Genomic DNA, 18,646 nt, shown 5'->3' on the forward strand with positions numbered 1-18,646 from the left:
CACAACTCACAAGCCTCCGAAAATCCGAATGGGCACTGCTGCGATGGGTACGTGAGGCTTGAAACGGCAAGCTGATAAGATGGCCGTTCACCTGTCACATTGTGGACTAGTATGCTGGGGCTGGGTAGCTGCATGGGCCAGTAGCCGCTAGCCAGTTGTAGGGAAGGAGTTGGGGGGCTTGGGGGCATCTCGCTCGTGCCACGCCACAGGGATTTATGATTGAAATAGACCTGCCCGCCTCCTTGGAATCTAATGATGAGAATCATGATCCCAGCACATTTTTGTTCCAGTACTTTCGAGCTACAAAATGCAGCTTTCTCACAGAATATTGGGGGCGTTGCTGAAAACAAGGAGGGGGTACGGAGTACCCTCCCTCATTTTCAGAGGGCTCCGAGCGCACGCCCCCTGGAATCTGATCCACGCCGATGTTTTGGTTTTGACCCCGTGCACTAGAAAGGAGCGCCCAGCTACGGCTTGAAGTGATCACGCTATCACGTCACTAGGAGCAAAGCGCTGATTGAGATCCAACAAATGAATCAACAGCACAAGGTCTGTTGCACGGCGGTAGTACAATTGCATTGCTAATCATTTGAATTGCCAATCCTAAAAACAAGGTAAGAAGCCCCTACTATGCACAAGGCTAACACCACTATGAGTTCAGCAAAATTGGGGGCGGCATGGTGTCAGTTAGCTCCTGCCTCCTATCGAGCAGCCAAAAGGGACGAGAATGCAAAACCAGGCTCTCACTCACGTCGACTAGCTAAACTAGAGCTGCAGCTGATAAACTTTAGTGGCTCGCAATTGCCTCTTCGGAGATGCGAGACATACCAAAGTTCCTGTGCTTTCCATCTGCCTTGTTGATGAGCTTGAAGCCTTTCAAAGGAAGCTGGTTTATGAGAAGAGTCTCCAGCTGGCAGGCAACGCTCTTGCCAGGAACCACAATGTACAGTATCGTGGCATCCTGCATACCTTCCTTCAATCTGTGAGCATGAAGACGCCCCACAAGATCGTCTGTCTGCAGGCAGAAAGGGATCTCTGTCAACATTTTATGGCCCCCAAAAGTAATATAAAGGTACTGGAAAATGCAGGTAAATATCATCAAGAATTTACCTGCCCAACATAAAGCTTGCTGTCACTTCTGATAATTACATAGATGCTAGACCTGCCTACAGTTGACGGTGGTGGTTGCTCTCTAGCGCCAACAGCAACACAGACCACATCAACCAATTCTATGATGCTACGTTTGTTGTAGAGATCCACCAGTTTCTTCTTGCATATCATAGTAACAGCGCTCTCAACTTCCCTCCGCCGTGGCTCAAACGCACCAGGAAGAATTTCTTGTCTGTTTCTCAGAGAATCAGGTTTCTCAACCAAGCCATTTACACTGGAGCTGACATTAGAAGGTTCATTGTGCACCATTGATGTTGCCTGCTTGTTATTTGCAGTCATAGTCAAATATAGCTCCTCAGCCCTTCTAATTATCAAGTCAGGCATGCCTTCCCCCCTTGCCGTTTGAAAAGCAAGGCTTTCTCTACAGATACCATCCATTAATCTCCATGTTGGATTAACGCACCCATCAATCACTTCAGTTCCCATAGCTTTAAATTCAGTATTGCTGAGTGAGAGAGGCAGGTTAAAAATGCCATGTAGATGAGTTGATATGATCCCTAGACAACCAACGGTATCGAGTCTTTCAATGATGCTACCAGCTATACACGTTCCTTTTGCAGTTTCTGTACCCCTACATATTTCATCAATCAGAACGAGACTCCTAGCAGTAGCTCGGCTGACTAAAGCGCGTATCTCTGACATTTCAATCTGCAAAAGGACAGGAAGTCAAAACAAAATATCTGGATCGGGTATTATATAGTTTATGGTAGAATCGTAGGAGCAAAAAATCAAGTACAATTTTCTAGAATCAGGAAATTAGTAGTCTATCATAAGCACAGCAGGAGCCAAATGGTTGCGATAACTCATTTCATCCTTAGTGAGAAAATATGAGGACAGAGATGAGAATAGTTCAATGACACAAGATTACAAATTAATGTGATTGGAGAACAATTGCTGGAAATGGTAAGAAGCTTGGACAACTATAGAACACCAAAATAACCAACCTACAGCAACAACATTAATGAACTTTTAGCAGGTAAAATTCCATTCATGAAAATAACTAAGACGTTGCAATGTGACCCGCAATCATCTGAGAATGTAACACACAAATGACACAAATTGGACAGAAGAAAAATGTGAAGCTACAAAATTGGCACCTGGAATGAACTTTTCCCATCAGCTGGGCTATCATAGGCTTTCATATGCAGCATAATGGAATCAAAATGTGGGATTACAGCTGAAGATGAAGGCACCATCAGGCCACAGATTCCAAGCAATGCAGCTGCACAGACTGATCGCAGCATACTAGATTTACCACCACCATTTGGACCAGTCAGAACAAATAAAGAGTGCATGTGGACATCATTCAGTATTGCATTCCCTTGATTAACATCAAGCCAGTAAGGAAAGAGCCCTACTAACTCCATTTCACTTGAACTTTCCTCCACAATACAGTCCTACACAAGTAAAATCAAGGTATGTAAACAGAAAATGTGTAAGAAAGGAACATGTTATCTGGGAAATCTACAAGTATAAAGAGCACAGCTCATGGCTGCCATCTTCTAAACAAGGCTGATCCAACAAAACTATGTTAATTCATCTTTAAACAAAATCAAGTACTCCCTCCAGAATAACTAGTTTCTAATCTTTTCTTTTGTCCTAAACGTCAGGTGATACTGACTGGAGGGAGTATCATCATTGGTGGACAATACTACCAGGCCAATAAACTGAAGGAAAACTTGCTAGCCACTAGACTAACAGGTAAGATAACAGATACCCAATAACTACTTGCATGGATGGATGGATACAAGGACAAAAGGAAGGAGGAACTGAGACTCAGAAATATGGTTCAAAAAATAGTACCTTTGATAAGGGAGATATAGTAGGAATCATCCAACCTCTTCTTCGGGCCTCACTGCTCAAGATTTTTTTTAAAAAAACAAAGCATGAATAAGTCCACTGTGCATAGATGGATTTGCCAGACAACAATATAATCAGCGCATAGAACTGATAACACTCTACATTGCCAAACGCTAAACACAATGCAACATGTTGTCAATAGGCTCTGAACCTCCGGCAAATATCTGAACTAAATAACATAGAGAGATACACCAAATATCCACATTTCACATTGCGACATGACAAGAAATTAGAAATATAACAAGTTTCACAAGCTAATTTTGGTGACCGACTAGCCACCGGTTCACTACTGATACCAGACCAGACCAGACCTTTATGCAAAACAACCAGTCATTTTAATCATCACAAAAAGTGCAATTTTTTCCATCAGCTGGTTTAACAACTTCCTACCAGTAACCATTCCAAAGTTTGTTTGGTTGAGCTACTTGGGTGCCAAAAATCTGAACCTTGGATAATTTGCAGCTAGCGGAAGAGCAAGAATCCAGTGAAATGTTATAGACTGATGGAAAAAGAAAGAACTTGATGAGTAATGTAGTGCGCCTAAAAGCAAGGATAAAAGTAATTACCTAACATGACCAAACAGTGCTTTTGCTACGATGAGCACCGTTGAGCAAAAGACAAGTATGTTAATCTTGTCCTGCAATTCACTTGAAAGCCCTCTCAACAATTCAAGAACTTTATTTTTAGCACTATCACAAGTTTCATGGTACCTGAACACAAACATCAGTATAATTTTAGTAAAAGTTATTGTGGGAAAAACTTCTGAACCATTTGTGAAGTCAGGTTGTAATACTGTGAGCCAGTACCTGTTTAAAGCATTCTCAACTTTGACCGTTGTAAACCATTCCTCCCCAACCTTTCTGCCTTTTGAATCAATTGCAGGTTTCAGTTGTTTTATTTGTTGCTCGCCAGGGGTGTTAGCCCATACATTTGGTGTGAATCGCTTTCCTTTAAACCAAACAGCTTCATGATCTTTTGCATAACAGATTTCTCCTTTAGGACTTCCATTTGAGGACATTACAGATTTCACTCTTGAAATAATTGGCATAAAATCTTCAATGACCTGAAACCACAATATGCATTAGTATACACCCCCAAGCAATTGATGGATCCAAGGAAATGAAATTCATGGTCTCCTGTTAATATTGCAGCATCATATCCCACACTGGAGGGCATGGCTGTGATCATAGACTATTCAAAAACTTCAATATAGATGCCACCAAGGGCTAATGGAAATATTGATTCTATGCAAGAAAAATAGGCAGTGAAATTTTAAACACAAAAGGATTGCTCAAAACCAACCGCTGTCGATAATGCCTCAGCGGCTCTATCAACATTTGCAAACTCTTCTTCAGCATGGATCCTTTTCACACGCCCCTTCCAAGATGACTCCATGTCATTAAAGAACTCCTTTGGAATATGTTCGAATGAGGTTATTGCCTGATCATTTTCAACACCTAAAGAAATCACTTCAGCAATTCGTTGTGAAATCAAGCTACATTCGTTCATCTGCAAAAGGTTAAAAAGAAATGCTCTAGATCAATAACAAAACAGAAGGGAAATTCAACTATACAAAATAAAATGACGAATGCCAAAAATAACATCCATATACATCACATGGCAATCAATGTGCCGCATTACATGCAATATCTAGACTTCCAGAAGAAACTTAAAAAGTTTTAAACAGCACTTACTAGCATATCAGCTTCAACTTTCAAACCAGTAGCCACAGAAGCAGGTACCAGCAGTTTGTTCAGGATAGCAGAAAGCTCAGCATTTCGGCTCATGAGCATGATCTCATCAAGGACATTTTTAATTCTACAAAATTCAATGTGATTGACCTCTTTGGACTCAAGTAGCTTCACAAGCTGCAAAACCAGCATTGCTCAATCGGTATCAGGCAAATAAATGAGATAAATTACAACAAAATTAAGTAGGAAGGTGCTATCATAATGTGAAAGGGTCAGTACGAGATGGATTAAAATCCATGATAGCATCTACATTGACAAGCACTAACTAACAGGAGAAAATACTACTTTGAGACACAATAGTTGCACATCAAGATACTATTGTGTCTCAAAATACACAAGTTTTAGAGAAACATGTGCTGAATAACATGATTTCTCTAAATTCAATTTGATTTAACATAATTGACAAAATACCTGCAATACTACTTTTGTTATTCCCTCTAAATGCATGCCGGATCTCTCACACTGTGGTGTATTCAACACATGAGATGATTTGCACTATTAGTAAGCCAATATTTTTATATGAAAACAAGGTGATCGTGCAAACTTCTATCCTAATATCCTATACATTACTGTTTCCTTGACTAGCATGTGCTTTGCTGTTGGCTGTGTTCCAACTAGTGCACAACAATTGTGTCATATACGACAAAGTATCACACATGTTGTTTGGTCATTGTATTTTGCCATATGTAAATCAGCAAAAGCAAGCCCAATATAAGTAAACGGAAGGATTGTCTGATTTACACTGGATTACACAAGCCATATGTATGACTTTGAGGAAGAAATAGTGGTGCTAGATGGCCAAATTTTGCTCTAGAAAACAAAGATTTCTATAAGAGGGGCACTTCATGCTAGTCCGGCCAATTTTGGTTCTACTTAAGTTACATGCGGGTCTAAACTCATAAAAATATCAAGTCAATTCTCAAAAATTAAATTACATCAGAGGCAAAATAATTCATAGGATAAATGATTGGACAATTGGGTATATATATTCCAAGAATATAGAGAAGTAACCTTTGCTGCTGATATGCAAGTAAATTCAGGAATGGAGCAAGTTATGCTGCCCATAAGCCTGCAAGCCTCTGCAACAAAGTTATAAATGGGTTATCATCTAGCACTGGAACTAACATTTCCATCAAACTGAGTAAAAGTTTTTAAAACATGAACAAATCACAAGTAGTAAATGTTTCTGGAAACTGGGAACATAAAAAAAAATACTACATGGCCATTTTTCAAAACAAATAATGTTGACAAGTACCCAGACCGAAGATTCTAAGACTGCATGACAGACAAAAAAGAAAGCTCAGATCCTGCAATTAGGCCTATTTTTGGTAACAACCTTAAACAAATTGTTCCAATGATCCTATAGTACCTATGCAAGATTAACATAGGTTTAACAAAATACTTCACATGTTCCACCCAAGAAATCGTTTTCTAGCACAACTATGCGCAATGTCTGCACAAAGACACAATTATTGTTTTGAGTCATAATATTCAGATCAACATGATGTAGTTAGCAAAGGAGAGCTCAATGATCAATCCATAATTAACCTAGAATTATATCTGATTTTCCATTTGATCCCCTTTGTGAATTGTCCGTTCACAATATTTAATAATTGTTAACACAAATTGCGGATCTTTAGAAATATTATATTGCGCAATGAGTTCAAAGTTTTGTCTCTCAAGCCAGTAGGTATCCCACAGATAAATTACAGCTCTGAGGTGTAACACATTTTACCTTGAACCGCTGCTGCGACATCAAATGATGGAGGATTAAGAAGAAGATCTCTAATATACCTGCATATAACAATAAAAGGTACATCTCAAGAATTAAAGCCAACCCACATAACCATTAAATTGCAAAAGGCGTGACGGTATCTCATATTTTCCACCCCTTGTGCTATAACATAGTGCATAGTGTGATGTCATAGTTTGCGTAAAAGACTAGTTCGCAATGCTTAAATGATTCCTCAGAGTAGTTGCTACTTTTAAAATTTCAAAAGTATGGTCCAGGGTACAGAAAGCTGTTTTAACTGGGTTGCAGAACAAGTAAATAATTATTGCCCAGTCTTTCACATGTCTGTCCAACACCAACTAACAGGTAGGCGCATTGAAAACAAAAATATGAGCAATTGTAGGAAAATGTTGCCTATATAAGTTAAATAAGGATCTGGACACCTAAATTCACTTGATAAAGAGATAAGCCGTGGTGGTATCAAACAAGATTATACTATATGTCTGGACAGATTGCCTAAATAGATAGTGGTGCTTTATGGGTGTTTGTGGCATATTATTTGTCCAATCTTATCATTAGGCGTAGAAGGAATAGCGAATAGGTGTAGGTCAGCTGTATAGTACCCAAGTTTCTTTTATTCAATATAGACGCAAACAAAATTCGAACAGAATCCTGACAAAAAACTTTAGTGAACCATCTCAAGGACTAGCATGAAGATCTTCTAATAAGCAGGATAGTTAATTCAACAAATAGCCACAATACATACATTGATGGGAGCCCGCCACAATTTGAAGGGAGCACCATTTTTAGCAAACTCGGTATTCCCTCAGTTGGTATGACTCCTACAGCACATGAAATCCAGAATAAGATACATCGACTTCAGAACGCTCTTTGAAAATATCAACTACGTCAAAGAAGATGCAGCAGCGTACCAATTTGAGTAGCAGTTCCAAGATAAAGAGGTTGAGGCCTGCCTTCCAATGAGACGGTGACATTGCGAAAAACTGTTTTCTCGTCAAGCCCATATATTTCCCGTACCTTGACCAATTAAATCCAGTTATAAGAACCAATATATAAAGCTCAATGAAATATATAGAAAAGCCAATAGAAAGAGGCACATTAAAAGTTCCATAAACTCAGTAAAACCATTGCAACACATGAAAGTTAACGAGACTACACATTATCAACAATCAGAATAATTCTAATTGTGATCCCAATGTATCTTTGTTAGGGCCCATTTGGGATTTGGGAAGGACGTGCTGGGATCCAAATTCTATGAACTAAAAGCTGAAATTCCTAAGCAATCCCCCTCTTCCACATAGACCATTGAAGACTTTATATTCTTGTATTGTAGAACTTGCATAATGTTGACAGACTCACAGACTCACAGACCTTATGGTTCTCTTAAAAAGAAAATAAGATACAGCCGTGACAGACTCACAGACCTTACATAAAAGTTCTTCAATGGGTGAACCGTCAAACCACTCAAAGGACTTCCCCCTGCACTCTCCCCACAAGAGCCCTCCTTCACCGAATTCCCCCCAGCGTGATGTCCCTACAAGCAAATGACAGCGAAGTTTAAAACAGCATCTGTTGGGTGCATATTGTAGGGCTAGTAACACATATCAACTCTGCTTGCATAAATTACATTACTGTTCTTACATACAGAGCCTCTTATATCAAGCAGCAAAGTGATAACAATCAAATCTATTAAAATGTTTCATTGCTAAATGCCTCAATATATGTAGAAAATGGTGTGAACACATAACTGGCTTACAAAATGTGTTTCAAGAAACAAAGCTCCAAGCCAAGTGTGAAAAAAACAAGATTCAACATTCCATATAGTATCCATTCTAAAGATTTTATGAAGACGGGTCATTCATCTGAAATTGAAAATAAGGCCATGAGCCCATGATAACAGCATAAGTTAGAAAATTCTGATGTCAAGTTCCAAATAATTGTTTCTAGATCAAACATCATAATATAAGAATGACAAAAACATTCAAGAATATAAATTCCAACCTGAAGAATCATTCCTCAAAGAACTGTGAAGGTATAGATGGTGATAACGACATATGCGAAGCTTAGTAACCACAGCCTCCTCTGTTAAGCCCTCCTCAGCTGAATAAGTTTTCATTGTCTCCAGAACTGATATCAAGCAATAGCCTTTTGCAGAGTGTGAAATCCCTGATGAAAGAGAACACCATGATTTACTATCTCAAATCAGCACCCACTGGTCTAATGGCATTCAGTAATTGACTACGGAATTCAAAAGCCATGAACACAAAGAAATATTAACATATTTTAAAACGTCACAAAATGCCTCCAGGAACACAGTTGTGCAAACGATGCAAACATGGAAAGCTTGCAGCAACATATATATTAAAGAGATATATATTCAATATCAGCATAAGAAGTTATAACAAGTTGCTATACAGCAATTCATAAGAAAAAAAAAAATAACATATTGCACAACAAAAGAGATCAGCATTCCATATCAGACCATTGATTAGGGTTTTTTACCACTCTAATTTCATGCATGATGTCATTTACTATCCAATAATATTTAGCACATAAATGTCTAACATCCTGCAAAGTAAAATTCTATGAAGAAGTGACATGTTGACTATCAGCTACAACAAATCAGAACATCTGGGGTTACTGAATAGAAATATTCAAGCACAGCGTACCAACTACAGGCATGGGATCAGGGAACTCTACATCATGGTCTACTTCTGCAAGACCAAACACATAAGGACTACCAGGATGTGCATGCCTGTAAAAATAAAAGGCAAAAACTTTAAGATAGTGAATTGAATAAACTATCGACCCAGAAAGAACAGAAGCAATAAAAGTTCTTAATATGCCAACTGCCAGTAGCCCATTGTCATTGTAAGAATGAATGCATTCGATGAGAACAAACACTACATCACCAAATTAGAAAATTAATACATCATACATGGGTGCAACATTAAGCGTCTGAGAAGTTAAGATGGAACATCTATGTGAGTAGTGTAATCGTTTTGAGTTCAGGACCTAGATCTGGCTGGTGCAATATTAAGAAATAAATAATAGCACTCCATTTTAAGTACATGGCACAGGCCCATTGAAGCCTAGATGTGAAGAGTGTTGAAGTATATAGCCCACATTTTCTCCATAGCTTAAGCTTCAGGTTAAACTAATCATTGCAAAAACTCGATAACGTAACAAAGACAATAGAATCTGCATTTGTAACATGGCCAATGCAATTTTAAGGAAGCTCAATCGTTTCCACTTGAGCCAAGTTATAAGCCTGGTGGAGCCTAGATTTGAGGGGTGCCATTGCAATATATTACCCATCCCTCCTCAACTTTGATTCAGTTTTTGGTAAATGAGACTTAAAAGTTGTGGGGGGATAAGGACAGCAACGAAAGGAACCAGTTAGTTCCTCATATAGTTGTGGACCTTGATGATAGTTACAATAAATAAGTATGCATCGCAATGATGAACAATCAGGCACAATATAAACAGTTGTTAACATTAAAAAACTCCTGAAAGTGAAGAGGTAAAATCCGCATGTCCAAACCAACTCATTCCCAAATGTACCGCCCAAATACTCCCCAATTATATCAAATAATGGGTGCCAAGAATTTTGTCTAGTACTTCTGATCTCTGAATAGGCAACACATTGTCACCACCAATAAGGTAGCTACCATTACGAAACAGTAATACTCACAAATATCAACCATGCCCCAGAATAAAATAAAGCACTTTGCACAACTTCTACATTACATTACATAGTTCTGCAATTACCCAGAAATAAATCGACCTTTCCGGGTACGGGCTTGAGCTGGGCCTTGGATTTCCTCAACTATGCACTGCAAGATAAAATTAACAAACGAAATAACGAAAAAATCACTAGAAAACAATTAATATCAGGTTGACTGGTTAAATGCTACTAAATAGGCCAATAGACAAATCAACATTCAAAATCTGCCACCGTCACTATATAGTTATGGATTGAACTGTATGATCTGGTACTGCTCATCAATGAATGGATTTGTAAGCGTGATGGCAGAAATACTGAGCAATAACACCAATGGGGCGACAAAGTCACATCCACAAATGGGTGGTCAATTCTTGTTCCACACAAAAGGTATAATACTATATAGACATGCATAATCACCAGAGCAAATCATTTGGAAAAGCCCAAGCTAACTGTCTGACAACAGGTTACTTCTGCGGCTGATGAATTTCATGACTGAGAGGGGATGCAATCAGTGGATTAAAAAACACAAGACACAAAAAGCATGAAGCGGGCACCAGTAAGTCGCTAGAATAATCACGTTACTGTGACCTGCTTGTCTAAAACCCAAATAAGCTCACGGCTACAACTCCATATAAACTTGGGGACTATATATTGAGAGAGAGAGTACATGATAAACACATGAGGGGAACCCTAGACTAGGATATTACAATATTATCCTTGACTATTATACCCTTAACAGCTACAGTCCTGCAGGTTGTAGTGCACTTATCTTCTGGGTTGTTGGAAGTTGGAACAATCATTTTAGGCTTTAGAACTGACAGTTACGTTTACATTCCTATATTCCAGCAAACAAAGGGCATCAATGAATCCATTCTGTCAGGCAAATGGGAAGTGACTTCAAAATCTTACCACAGAATAACCACATCGAGTCAAATCATCCAATGTCTGCCGTAAATTCTGCAAGCGAACTTGATCATTATGGTATACTATTCTTAACAGAACATTATATCAATCGATGAAACGTGATAAGTTTCAACCTACATATAATTCACAGTATGAGTAGTAGCAATATCAGTCTACTAAATATGGTAGCCCCTTATTACCACAGAAACTTGCAGATAGATGTGACTCGAGTGAAGAAATTTAAGTTTCAAAGCTTATCATGTTTAAATGGCAAAAAAGAAACAGTAAAGCAAAGGCGATATGCAAAAATAATGATGTATTAGAAGTAAACCTTATATCCTAAATGAAAAGGTTACGGTTGTGGTTATCGAATAATTCGACATACAGATTATGGCACATGAGGTACAAGTTACCAAAATCTGGATACTCTAGAAATGTTAAGATTAGGTATTTTCCAGTTCCTTCATGATAATTCTCTACAAACTAACAAGCTGATGATTCTCTAAGAACATTGGATAGCTAATCAGAATTACATAGCAGAAACAATGTTACATAATAGCATACCACGACTGGACACCCAGCTTTTGGAATACTGTCAGAACGCAAGCCTCCAAAAGGATTTAAGCCTGCATGCTCTACGAGAATGCAGGCATCAAAACCAATAGCTTCATAGAAATCTCCAACCTGAGTAAGAAAACATTAAATATTCAAATATGATAAATTCTTGTCATTTCCATGTCACTACTGTAGACAATTCATAACATGAAAGATAACAGGTCAGAGTAACTAAATGAATTTCCCAGCTTGGATTGGGAGAATAAGTGAATGAAAACAGAGAAATATAATATGCCTAAATGCTATGTCTGATAGGTCTCTGACTATGAACCATGCCGGCTTTGACAGCATTAAGATTTCATTTTTCCTTTGCTTAAAAATCTATGGAATACCATATTTTTCATCCATTCAAAATCATCAAAAATATAAACTAAATGGAAAGTTAGATAGTAGCATACTCTGCAAAGTAGAACCTCACGAGGAAACTTCGATTTAAATTGCAAAATTTCCATGTTTAGTGTTCCATCTTTCAAACTGAAAAATTGTACCCATATTGTGTCAGTGATAACATCATGTTAACCTTTCAAGAAAAGAAAAGAGAATGGGCATAATTATGGTAGGATGCATAAAGCATATGCTTCACCTTCCATTTCTTAAAGCTGTATCCAACCCTAATATATTTGAATACACAAGCCTCTGAGTCAATTGTATGGATGACGGTTTTCTGCACCTCTCCATTTTCTGAACATCAGATAGTAGAGAAACGATAAGTAACAGAAGCATCAGCCTTGGTACATGAGGTAGAGAAATCAGCTGTTTGCAGCAACCTCTTTCCACCACAAGATATGTGACAGCATGCCTTCATCACAATATTCTCCCTGTTTGGTAGCTTTCCTAGACGCCATTGAAATGCCTCGTGAGACCTTCCTAGGTTTGGACAAAGTCCTCCGGTCGAATAGCCTGGAACAAAGAGTCATTAAGATTACGAAAGTAATGTACAGGATTACGGAAGTAAAGTAAAGCGCCACAGTGCCATACTAAATCCAAATTAATGAAATGTAAGCCAATCACTTCATTCTCCAGTAAAGCTGACCATAGATACATGGGGCAACAATTTGTCACCTATAAGTCATATTACACCTGTGCTTAAACAAAACAGAATTGCATGTTCTTTTTTATATCTACAAGGATCATTAAAATTACTATTCAATTTTTGAGCCAACTTCCAAACGTGGACACTGCTACTCTGTATTTTGCAGTTAGAACTTGTAAATGTTATTCAGATTTTGAGGCCGCTCAAATCAGGCAGTAATCAAGTTACTTCTCGGTTGCGAATGGATTGAAATAGTAAACCATGTGCTCAAAACAACCAAATAAAGTCGCTGAAAACACCAACACGTCACTGCAGTGCCGAACGGCGTCCACACCAAAAGAAGAAGAAAAATCCCCTCGCGGGACCCTGAAAAAGGCGCGGCAAAACGAAGCTGAACCGCGTCCAATGTCCCGGAGGTAGGGAGGGAAGGAAGCTCACAGCATGGGGAGAGGGGAGCAGCGCGGGCGGCGGCGCCGGAGGATGGAGTCGGCGAGGGGGAGCCACCGCGGCGTGGCGGCCACGAGCGAGCTCACGAGCACCCGCTGCATGGCGCCGCCGCGCCGGGGAAGAACAGCGGTGGGCTAGGGCTTCGCGGCTCTGGTATCCGCGAGGGCGTCGTGTCCCCGCCGGAATGGGAGGCGGCGGGGGAGGGGTCAGTGGAGGGCCAGAGAGGCGGAGCGCAGGGGAGAGGTGGGGTTTTGGGTGTGTGTCGGGGAGCGGGCGGCAGTGAAGGAGGCGGAGGCCAACGGGCGGAGGTTCCCGTCGCACACGTTTCTCGCGGTAGTGCGCACGCTTCCCGTAGCGGTTAACCGGTGAGCCCTTGGTGGGTCACGGGCTCACGGTCCGTCGTGGGCCGTCGCGCTGGCAGGCCCAAGTTTCTCAGTTCTGACTTCTGACTTCTGACTTCTGAGACTTGGGCTTGTCCTGTTCCAACGAGCACAGTCATGCTGCCTCCTAATGACCGAATCGGTAGTTCCTACACCTAGGTGTGATGGTGCCAAACAGAGCTTATTTTGAGCATGTAAATGGGTGTTTAGAGACGGTTCTTAGGGCACGTCATTCGAATTCGGTGCTTAAAATGTGAAAAAGATGCTTAATGCTTGCAAGGTAGTTTGTACATGTTTAAACATCAGTTTGCATTTTGGGGATTAATTTGCTAAGCACCAGCGATCCTATTGTCTTGGATTTTGAGATTATTATGTTGAGAAATCCAACAAAATAACACCCAAAGTTGTATTACTCTGAGCTACATTTCAAGTTAGAAAACCAAGAAAAAAGATGAATGAGCCAAATAAATATAACAAGTTGGTCATATTTCTAAAGGGCCATGCTATATGCCACCTTAATATTTCTCGAGCATCTGACGCCTCACTTTTTTTTGGTCATTGGATTGGGCAGTCAATGGACCAGTTGCTTCTTCTTCCTCTAGCCAATGCTACTACTCGAAGCTTGCTCCTACCGCCGTCCACATGTGCCAAAGCTCCGGCCATGGTGGAGTACGGTCTCACCGGAGACCCTACCCCGCCCTGCAACGGCGGCGCTATCGCCATCTTTTCCCCCTTCCACGCCATTGTCGTCCCTAATGCGGCGGCCTTCTTTTAGCCTTGCAGGAAGGGGCAGCCAAGAATTCGGGTGCAGCAGAAGGAAACGATAAAATGGTAGGTACATTGTCCGTTTATGAGTGAGTCGAAATGGGTGTGTGCATTCTGATTTACCGCGAGTATTACACCCTTGTGCACACCCAGTATACATGTACGCAGACACTCAATAAAAAAAATACATGTACGCAGGAAGATGATGGGCTACACACCCGGTGTCTGTCTTTAACTGATCTTACGCCCGTGTGCTGCTATGCTAAATTGCTAATACGTTCTCAATTTCAACTCTGATGAATAACAAGTAAAAAAGAATCCCTGTGACATCTAGCTAAACTTGCCACGGCAAAACGGGTGGCTTCTCGCAGGGGTTGGCCTAGAGCACCCTGCCGTCCATCCCGTCGAGAAGGCCCGACCACATCCCTTTCACCGGCGGCAGCTGCGCCACGAACGCTTGCCACGGCGGGTAGCCCACGCCGCTGCCGCGGACGCGCCCGTCCATCCGGAGCGAGAGGTACCTGCAATGCAACACAGCGTGGACATCCAGGGTAAGAAGAACATACAGGTCGATGCAACCTGACAAGGCTGAAAAATCTTCAGAAAAAACGTCCGGAAACCAGTCGAGTCTCGAGGTGCTCACACGGGGGAATCAGGTGGCACGCCGGCCAGCTTCTTCTGATCGTCTAACCATCTGCAATCATCAGGCACAAGAAAGCTTCAATCAATGCGAGACTATAAGCAAGGTGTTCGACCATGGTTGTCTCTGTGTGATAAGTTGAGCGTGTTTCGTACTGTGCCCATTCAGTGGTGTACACCGGCGTGAGCTGCCAGAGCCTCCTGCTCCTCCTGGCAAGGTCGTCGTCGTCGTCGACGCCGCCCTCGCCGGCCCCGTCGAGCCGGAGCTCGGGCGCGTTCCCGTCCGTGGCGAAGGGCACCGCCAGCACGGCCCTCTCCGCGAGCTCCCTCAGGAGTGGCTGGCTCCGGCGGAACGACTCGGCGACGAACTCCCCGGGCCCCGCCACGATGACGAGCCGCGCGGTGCCGCGCAGCTCGCCAAGCGCGAGCGGCCTGCCGTCCCCGGCGCCGGCGCGGAGCTTGAGCCTGGACAGGCGCTCCTCCCGCGCGAGCCTGCCCACCTGGGCGTCCTTGGCCTTGCTCTCGCGCGAGTAGAGGAAGGCGAAGAGCGCGACGGCCGCGGCGTCGATGCCCAGGCCCTTGAGCGTCTCGGCCGCGCCGGCGGCCCTCGCGGGGTTGGACAGCGCCGGGAGGAGCTGCGTGAGCGCGATGAGGCCCCCCAGCGCGCCGCTGGCCATGAACGCGAGGTAGAAGAACATCCGCACCGACCGGAACGGGGACAGCACCTCACTCCGTATCCTCGCCATGGAGCTGCCACACGCAAGGCAACAGCCGCGGCCGGTTTTCCCGGACGGTGAGGACCCCACGGATTCCAGAGCCGGGAATCGTTAGGAAGGCACTGAGCGGAAAATAGCAGGCGGCGGCGGCTACCTTACCTCGCTGCTGTCCGGAGTGGTGGGGGGAGGAGGGGAGGGCTTGTTCGCGGCGGAGCAGCGGACGCCGGCGCGGCATGCTCTGCTGCAGGAGAGCGATGGCCTGCGAGAAATTGGCAGCGAGGAGTGGAGCGAGGCGCTGAGGGCGGCGCATGGGACGGAGACGGAGATGGAGGGGGGAGACCGGAGGGTCGCCGCCATCTCGGGGACGGCAAGGCCTGCGTGCTTGCCTGCCTGCAGTGCAGAGTGCGGACCAGAGCGTCTGGTCGGATGGATGGTGGTACGATTTCATCTTCCACCCGCTGCTTGGTTTGTGGCGGCAGGCGCAACAGCAAGGACAGAGCCTGGGCCTTACGCAGCCGCATCCATTCTTGTGCACCTGCACGGCTGCACTCACCACGCATGAAAGATGGTAACGGATCGTAACCTAACGCTCTTTTCAATCGGTTAGTCTACCCTCTAATAAGATTTCTTTTCTTTTCTCCACTTACAAGTTAATTTTTAAATTCAAATTTTGCGAGATGGCTTAAAATATAATACTCTATGTTAGAAAAACAATTAGAGCTCTAAGATCATTTTCATATTATATGTTCCTAATATAAGACATCATATCCTCCATCCGCTCACAAAGTTTGAACTTAAAGCTTAACTTGTACAACGAAAAAAAACAAACACTATTAGAAGTGTATTAAACCAACTGAAGTAGTTCATGAGAATAAATGGAGCCTAAATCTTGTTGGCCCCAATAATCTACCGCCAATTTGACCAAATTTAGGGGAGAGTTTCAACTGCGCAGGATCCCATTGCCTCGCACCATATGATATCTGAAGCTATATAGTCACCAAATACAAACAGACCACTGAAGGAGCACAAAATAGTCTTCGATTATATATACTGCAGTCATTATCCTCAAAGTCCTCGTCTCCACTGTAAGGATTAATTCAGTTCTACACTACACATATGGAGCTGCTTCCAAATGCAACAATTCCATTGCCTAACAGAAGTATATGCCCTCTTGTAGTTAACTTCCATCATATAAGCATCAAGAAATAGTTCAGACCTGAAAGACTGGTCACCGAACTGCATATCCAAAGCTATACTTGAATTGTTTTTTCTTGGTTCACATCCCCCTGGACTAAAACCATCTTCTCCAGATGACTCTTTAGCAAAAGCCTTACAAGCAAAGCCTGCTACTTGCCTTCCGTCAGAAGGGACCAAGCTCCTACTGCCATAGTTTAACTGTTGGCCAATACATGCTCCATGGCAGCCAAAAAAGGAAAAGACCCTGCATGGTGATGGTTAAGACATTGTGAAGAGGAGGTCCTGTACCCCTTTAGATAACAACTTAATCAAATAAGATCCATAATTTTCCTCCAACTGCTAGTTATCCTTGGCCTTGTTGAGCACTTCATCAGATACTCCATACTTGGCCACCATCCACCACTCCATGGTCCACCCCAAACATCAAGAGGAGAGGGGAAATTCTGACATGAGAAAGCACCTTGTTGACACTGAAATGGACGCGTGCCCATGCCCAGCTTTTCAGCAGTTGACTTTGTTTTCTCAAGTTGTTGATGATCACCTTCTCCTGGGCTTAAACCATTCCACCAAAATGATAGGATTTTGTCAAGCATCGGCTTAGCCATTTCAAGTTCATAATCTCCAGTGCTATAGGCACTATGACTCCATGGTCGGAATTCAACAGACATAATTTGCAGATCACTTACTCCTACCTTTTCTCCAGTAACGACCGAATTTTACTGCCACGATTCCTCTCCTAGCCAGCAGATATTTCATCAGATATGTCCTTTGAAATGACCATGCCAAGCTGCCGAACCAATGGTAAACGACCTACACTTGCGAGCAAATCATTGTCTCCCTCTCCCTGTTTGACATCAGTGAACTGATCCAAAAGATTGTTGTGCAGGTCAAGATTGTGTGGCATATCTTCATCCCACACTCAACATCAACAAATCGTAGCATCACCTTGCTCATTATCTGCATTATCCCACTTGCCGATCTGGTTTGGCATTAGACCGAACAGATGGTGGGCAGGATGCATGACATGTCTCTGTAAGTCTGTAGTAGCATGGTGACGCTGCCTTCTCCAGGAATCAACACTTGCGGTAACAGTGTAGGATGAGAGCACTTCACCCGTTATCTCCTCACTTCCTGCTACTTGAACATACCAAGATCTGAGCGACCGTTGCTGCCATGTTCTCCATGTGCTCTATGAGTTTCCATGGTTTTGCTGCCATGTGCTCTATGATCCTGCCGCGGCCATGTCAGGTGCCGGCTATCCCTTGCTCTTCCGCTCCCTCCATCAAGCTGATGCGCCTACGCTTCCGGTCGCCGGCGAACTTCTCCAGCTCCGTGCGTGCAGCGATGCTCCAGCTCCGCGCACAGAACCGCAACCACATGCGGCTCGACGGCGCCGCCGGACGGCCGGAGCCTCTCAAGTTTGGGCTTTGGGCTGCTGATAGCCTGGGCGTTTGGCCACATCAAGGGAAGCTGTGCGTCTCCCGCCTTCGTGCTCGCGACGTCTTCGTCAGTTCGTCTCGCAGGGCGGAGCAGCAGCATCAGGCAGATGAACGGAGGGGGCGGCGAGGGCCGGGGTCGTCGGGGAAGAAGTGGTGGGGTCAGGGGCGAGCACGCCGGTAGCTGGGGCGGCCGCCCCACTCCGCCTACAGGGTGGCTCCGCCCCCGCTGTCGGGTGCCGGCCGCCGGCGAT

At 43.1% G+C, this 18,646-nt stretch overlaps 2 protein-coding genes across 6 annotated transcripts; both read right to left on the minus strand.

Annotated features, from left to right (window-relative positions):
* Positions 1-554: 554 nt before the first annotated feature.
* LOC112899899 (DNA mismatch repair protein MSH1, mitochondrial) lies at positions 555-13,568 on the minus strand. Of its 2 annotated transcripts, XM_025968556.1 has the most exons (22): positions 13,251-13,568; positions 12,547-12,679; positions 12,363-12,460; positions 12,178-12,253; positions 11,729-11,848; positions 11,171-11,218; positions 10,306-10,370; positions 9,204-9,289; positions 8,536-8,700; positions 7,959-8,068; positions 7,446-7,551; positions 7,280-7,355; positions 6,517-6,575; positions 5,793-5,860; positions 4,725-4,898; positions 4,333-4,539; positions 3,837-4,093; positions 3,597-3,740; positions 2,974-3,025; positions 2,268-2,567; positions 1,111-1,818; positions 555-1,015 (listed from the first exon to the last, which is right to left on the minus strand). In XM_025968556.1, the coding sequence occupies exons 1-22, from the start codon at positions 13,358-13,360 to the stop codon at positions 788-790; spliced, it is 3,390 nt and encodes a 1,129-aa protein (XP_025824341.1). In that variant the 5' UTR covers positions 13,361-13,568; the 3' UTR covers positions 555-787. The 2 variants fall into 2 exon arrangements, with proteins under 2 accessions (XP_025824341.1, XP_025824342.1); XM_025968557.1 differs by lacking the exons at positions 11,171-11,218; positions 11,729-11,848; positions 12,178-12,253; ... (1 more) ...; positions 12,547-12,679; positions 13,251-13,568 and having other exon boundaries at positions 10,322-10,367.
* A 900-nt stretch (positions 13,569-14,468) lies between these two features.
* LOC112898947 (protein LOW PSII ACCUMULATION 1, chloroplastic) lies at positions 14,469-16,305 on the minus strand. Of its 4 annotated transcripts, none has more exons than XM_025967271.1 (4): positions 15,919-16,305; positions 15,200-15,793; positions 15,048-15,122; positions 14,469-14,925 (listed from the first exon to the last, which is right to left on the minus strand). In XM_025967271.1, the coding sequence occupies exons 1-4, from the start codon at positions 16,278-16,280 to the stop codon at positions 14,784-14,786; spliced, it is 1,173 nt and encodes a 390-aa protein (XP_025823056.1). In that variant the 5' UTR covers positions 16,281-16,305; the 3' UTR covers positions 14,469-14,783. The 4 variants fall into 4 exon arrangements, with proteins under 4 accessions (XP_025823056.1, XP_025823057.1, XP_025823058.1 ...); XM_025967272.1 differs by having other exon boundaries at positions 15,048-15,098; positions 15,919-16,235; XM_025967273.1 differs by having other exon boundaries at positions 15,914-16,230.
* Positions 16,306-18,646: the final 2,341 nt, after the last annotated feature.

The sequence above is a fragment of the Panicum hallii genome, chromosome 7, assembly GCF_002211085.1.
Source record: "Panicum hallii strain FIL2 chromosome 7, PHallii_v3.1, whole genome shotgun sequence".
NCBI classification, from domain to species: Eukaryota; Viridiplantae; Streptophyta; class Magnoliopsida; order Poales; family Poaceae; genus Panicum; species Panicum hallii.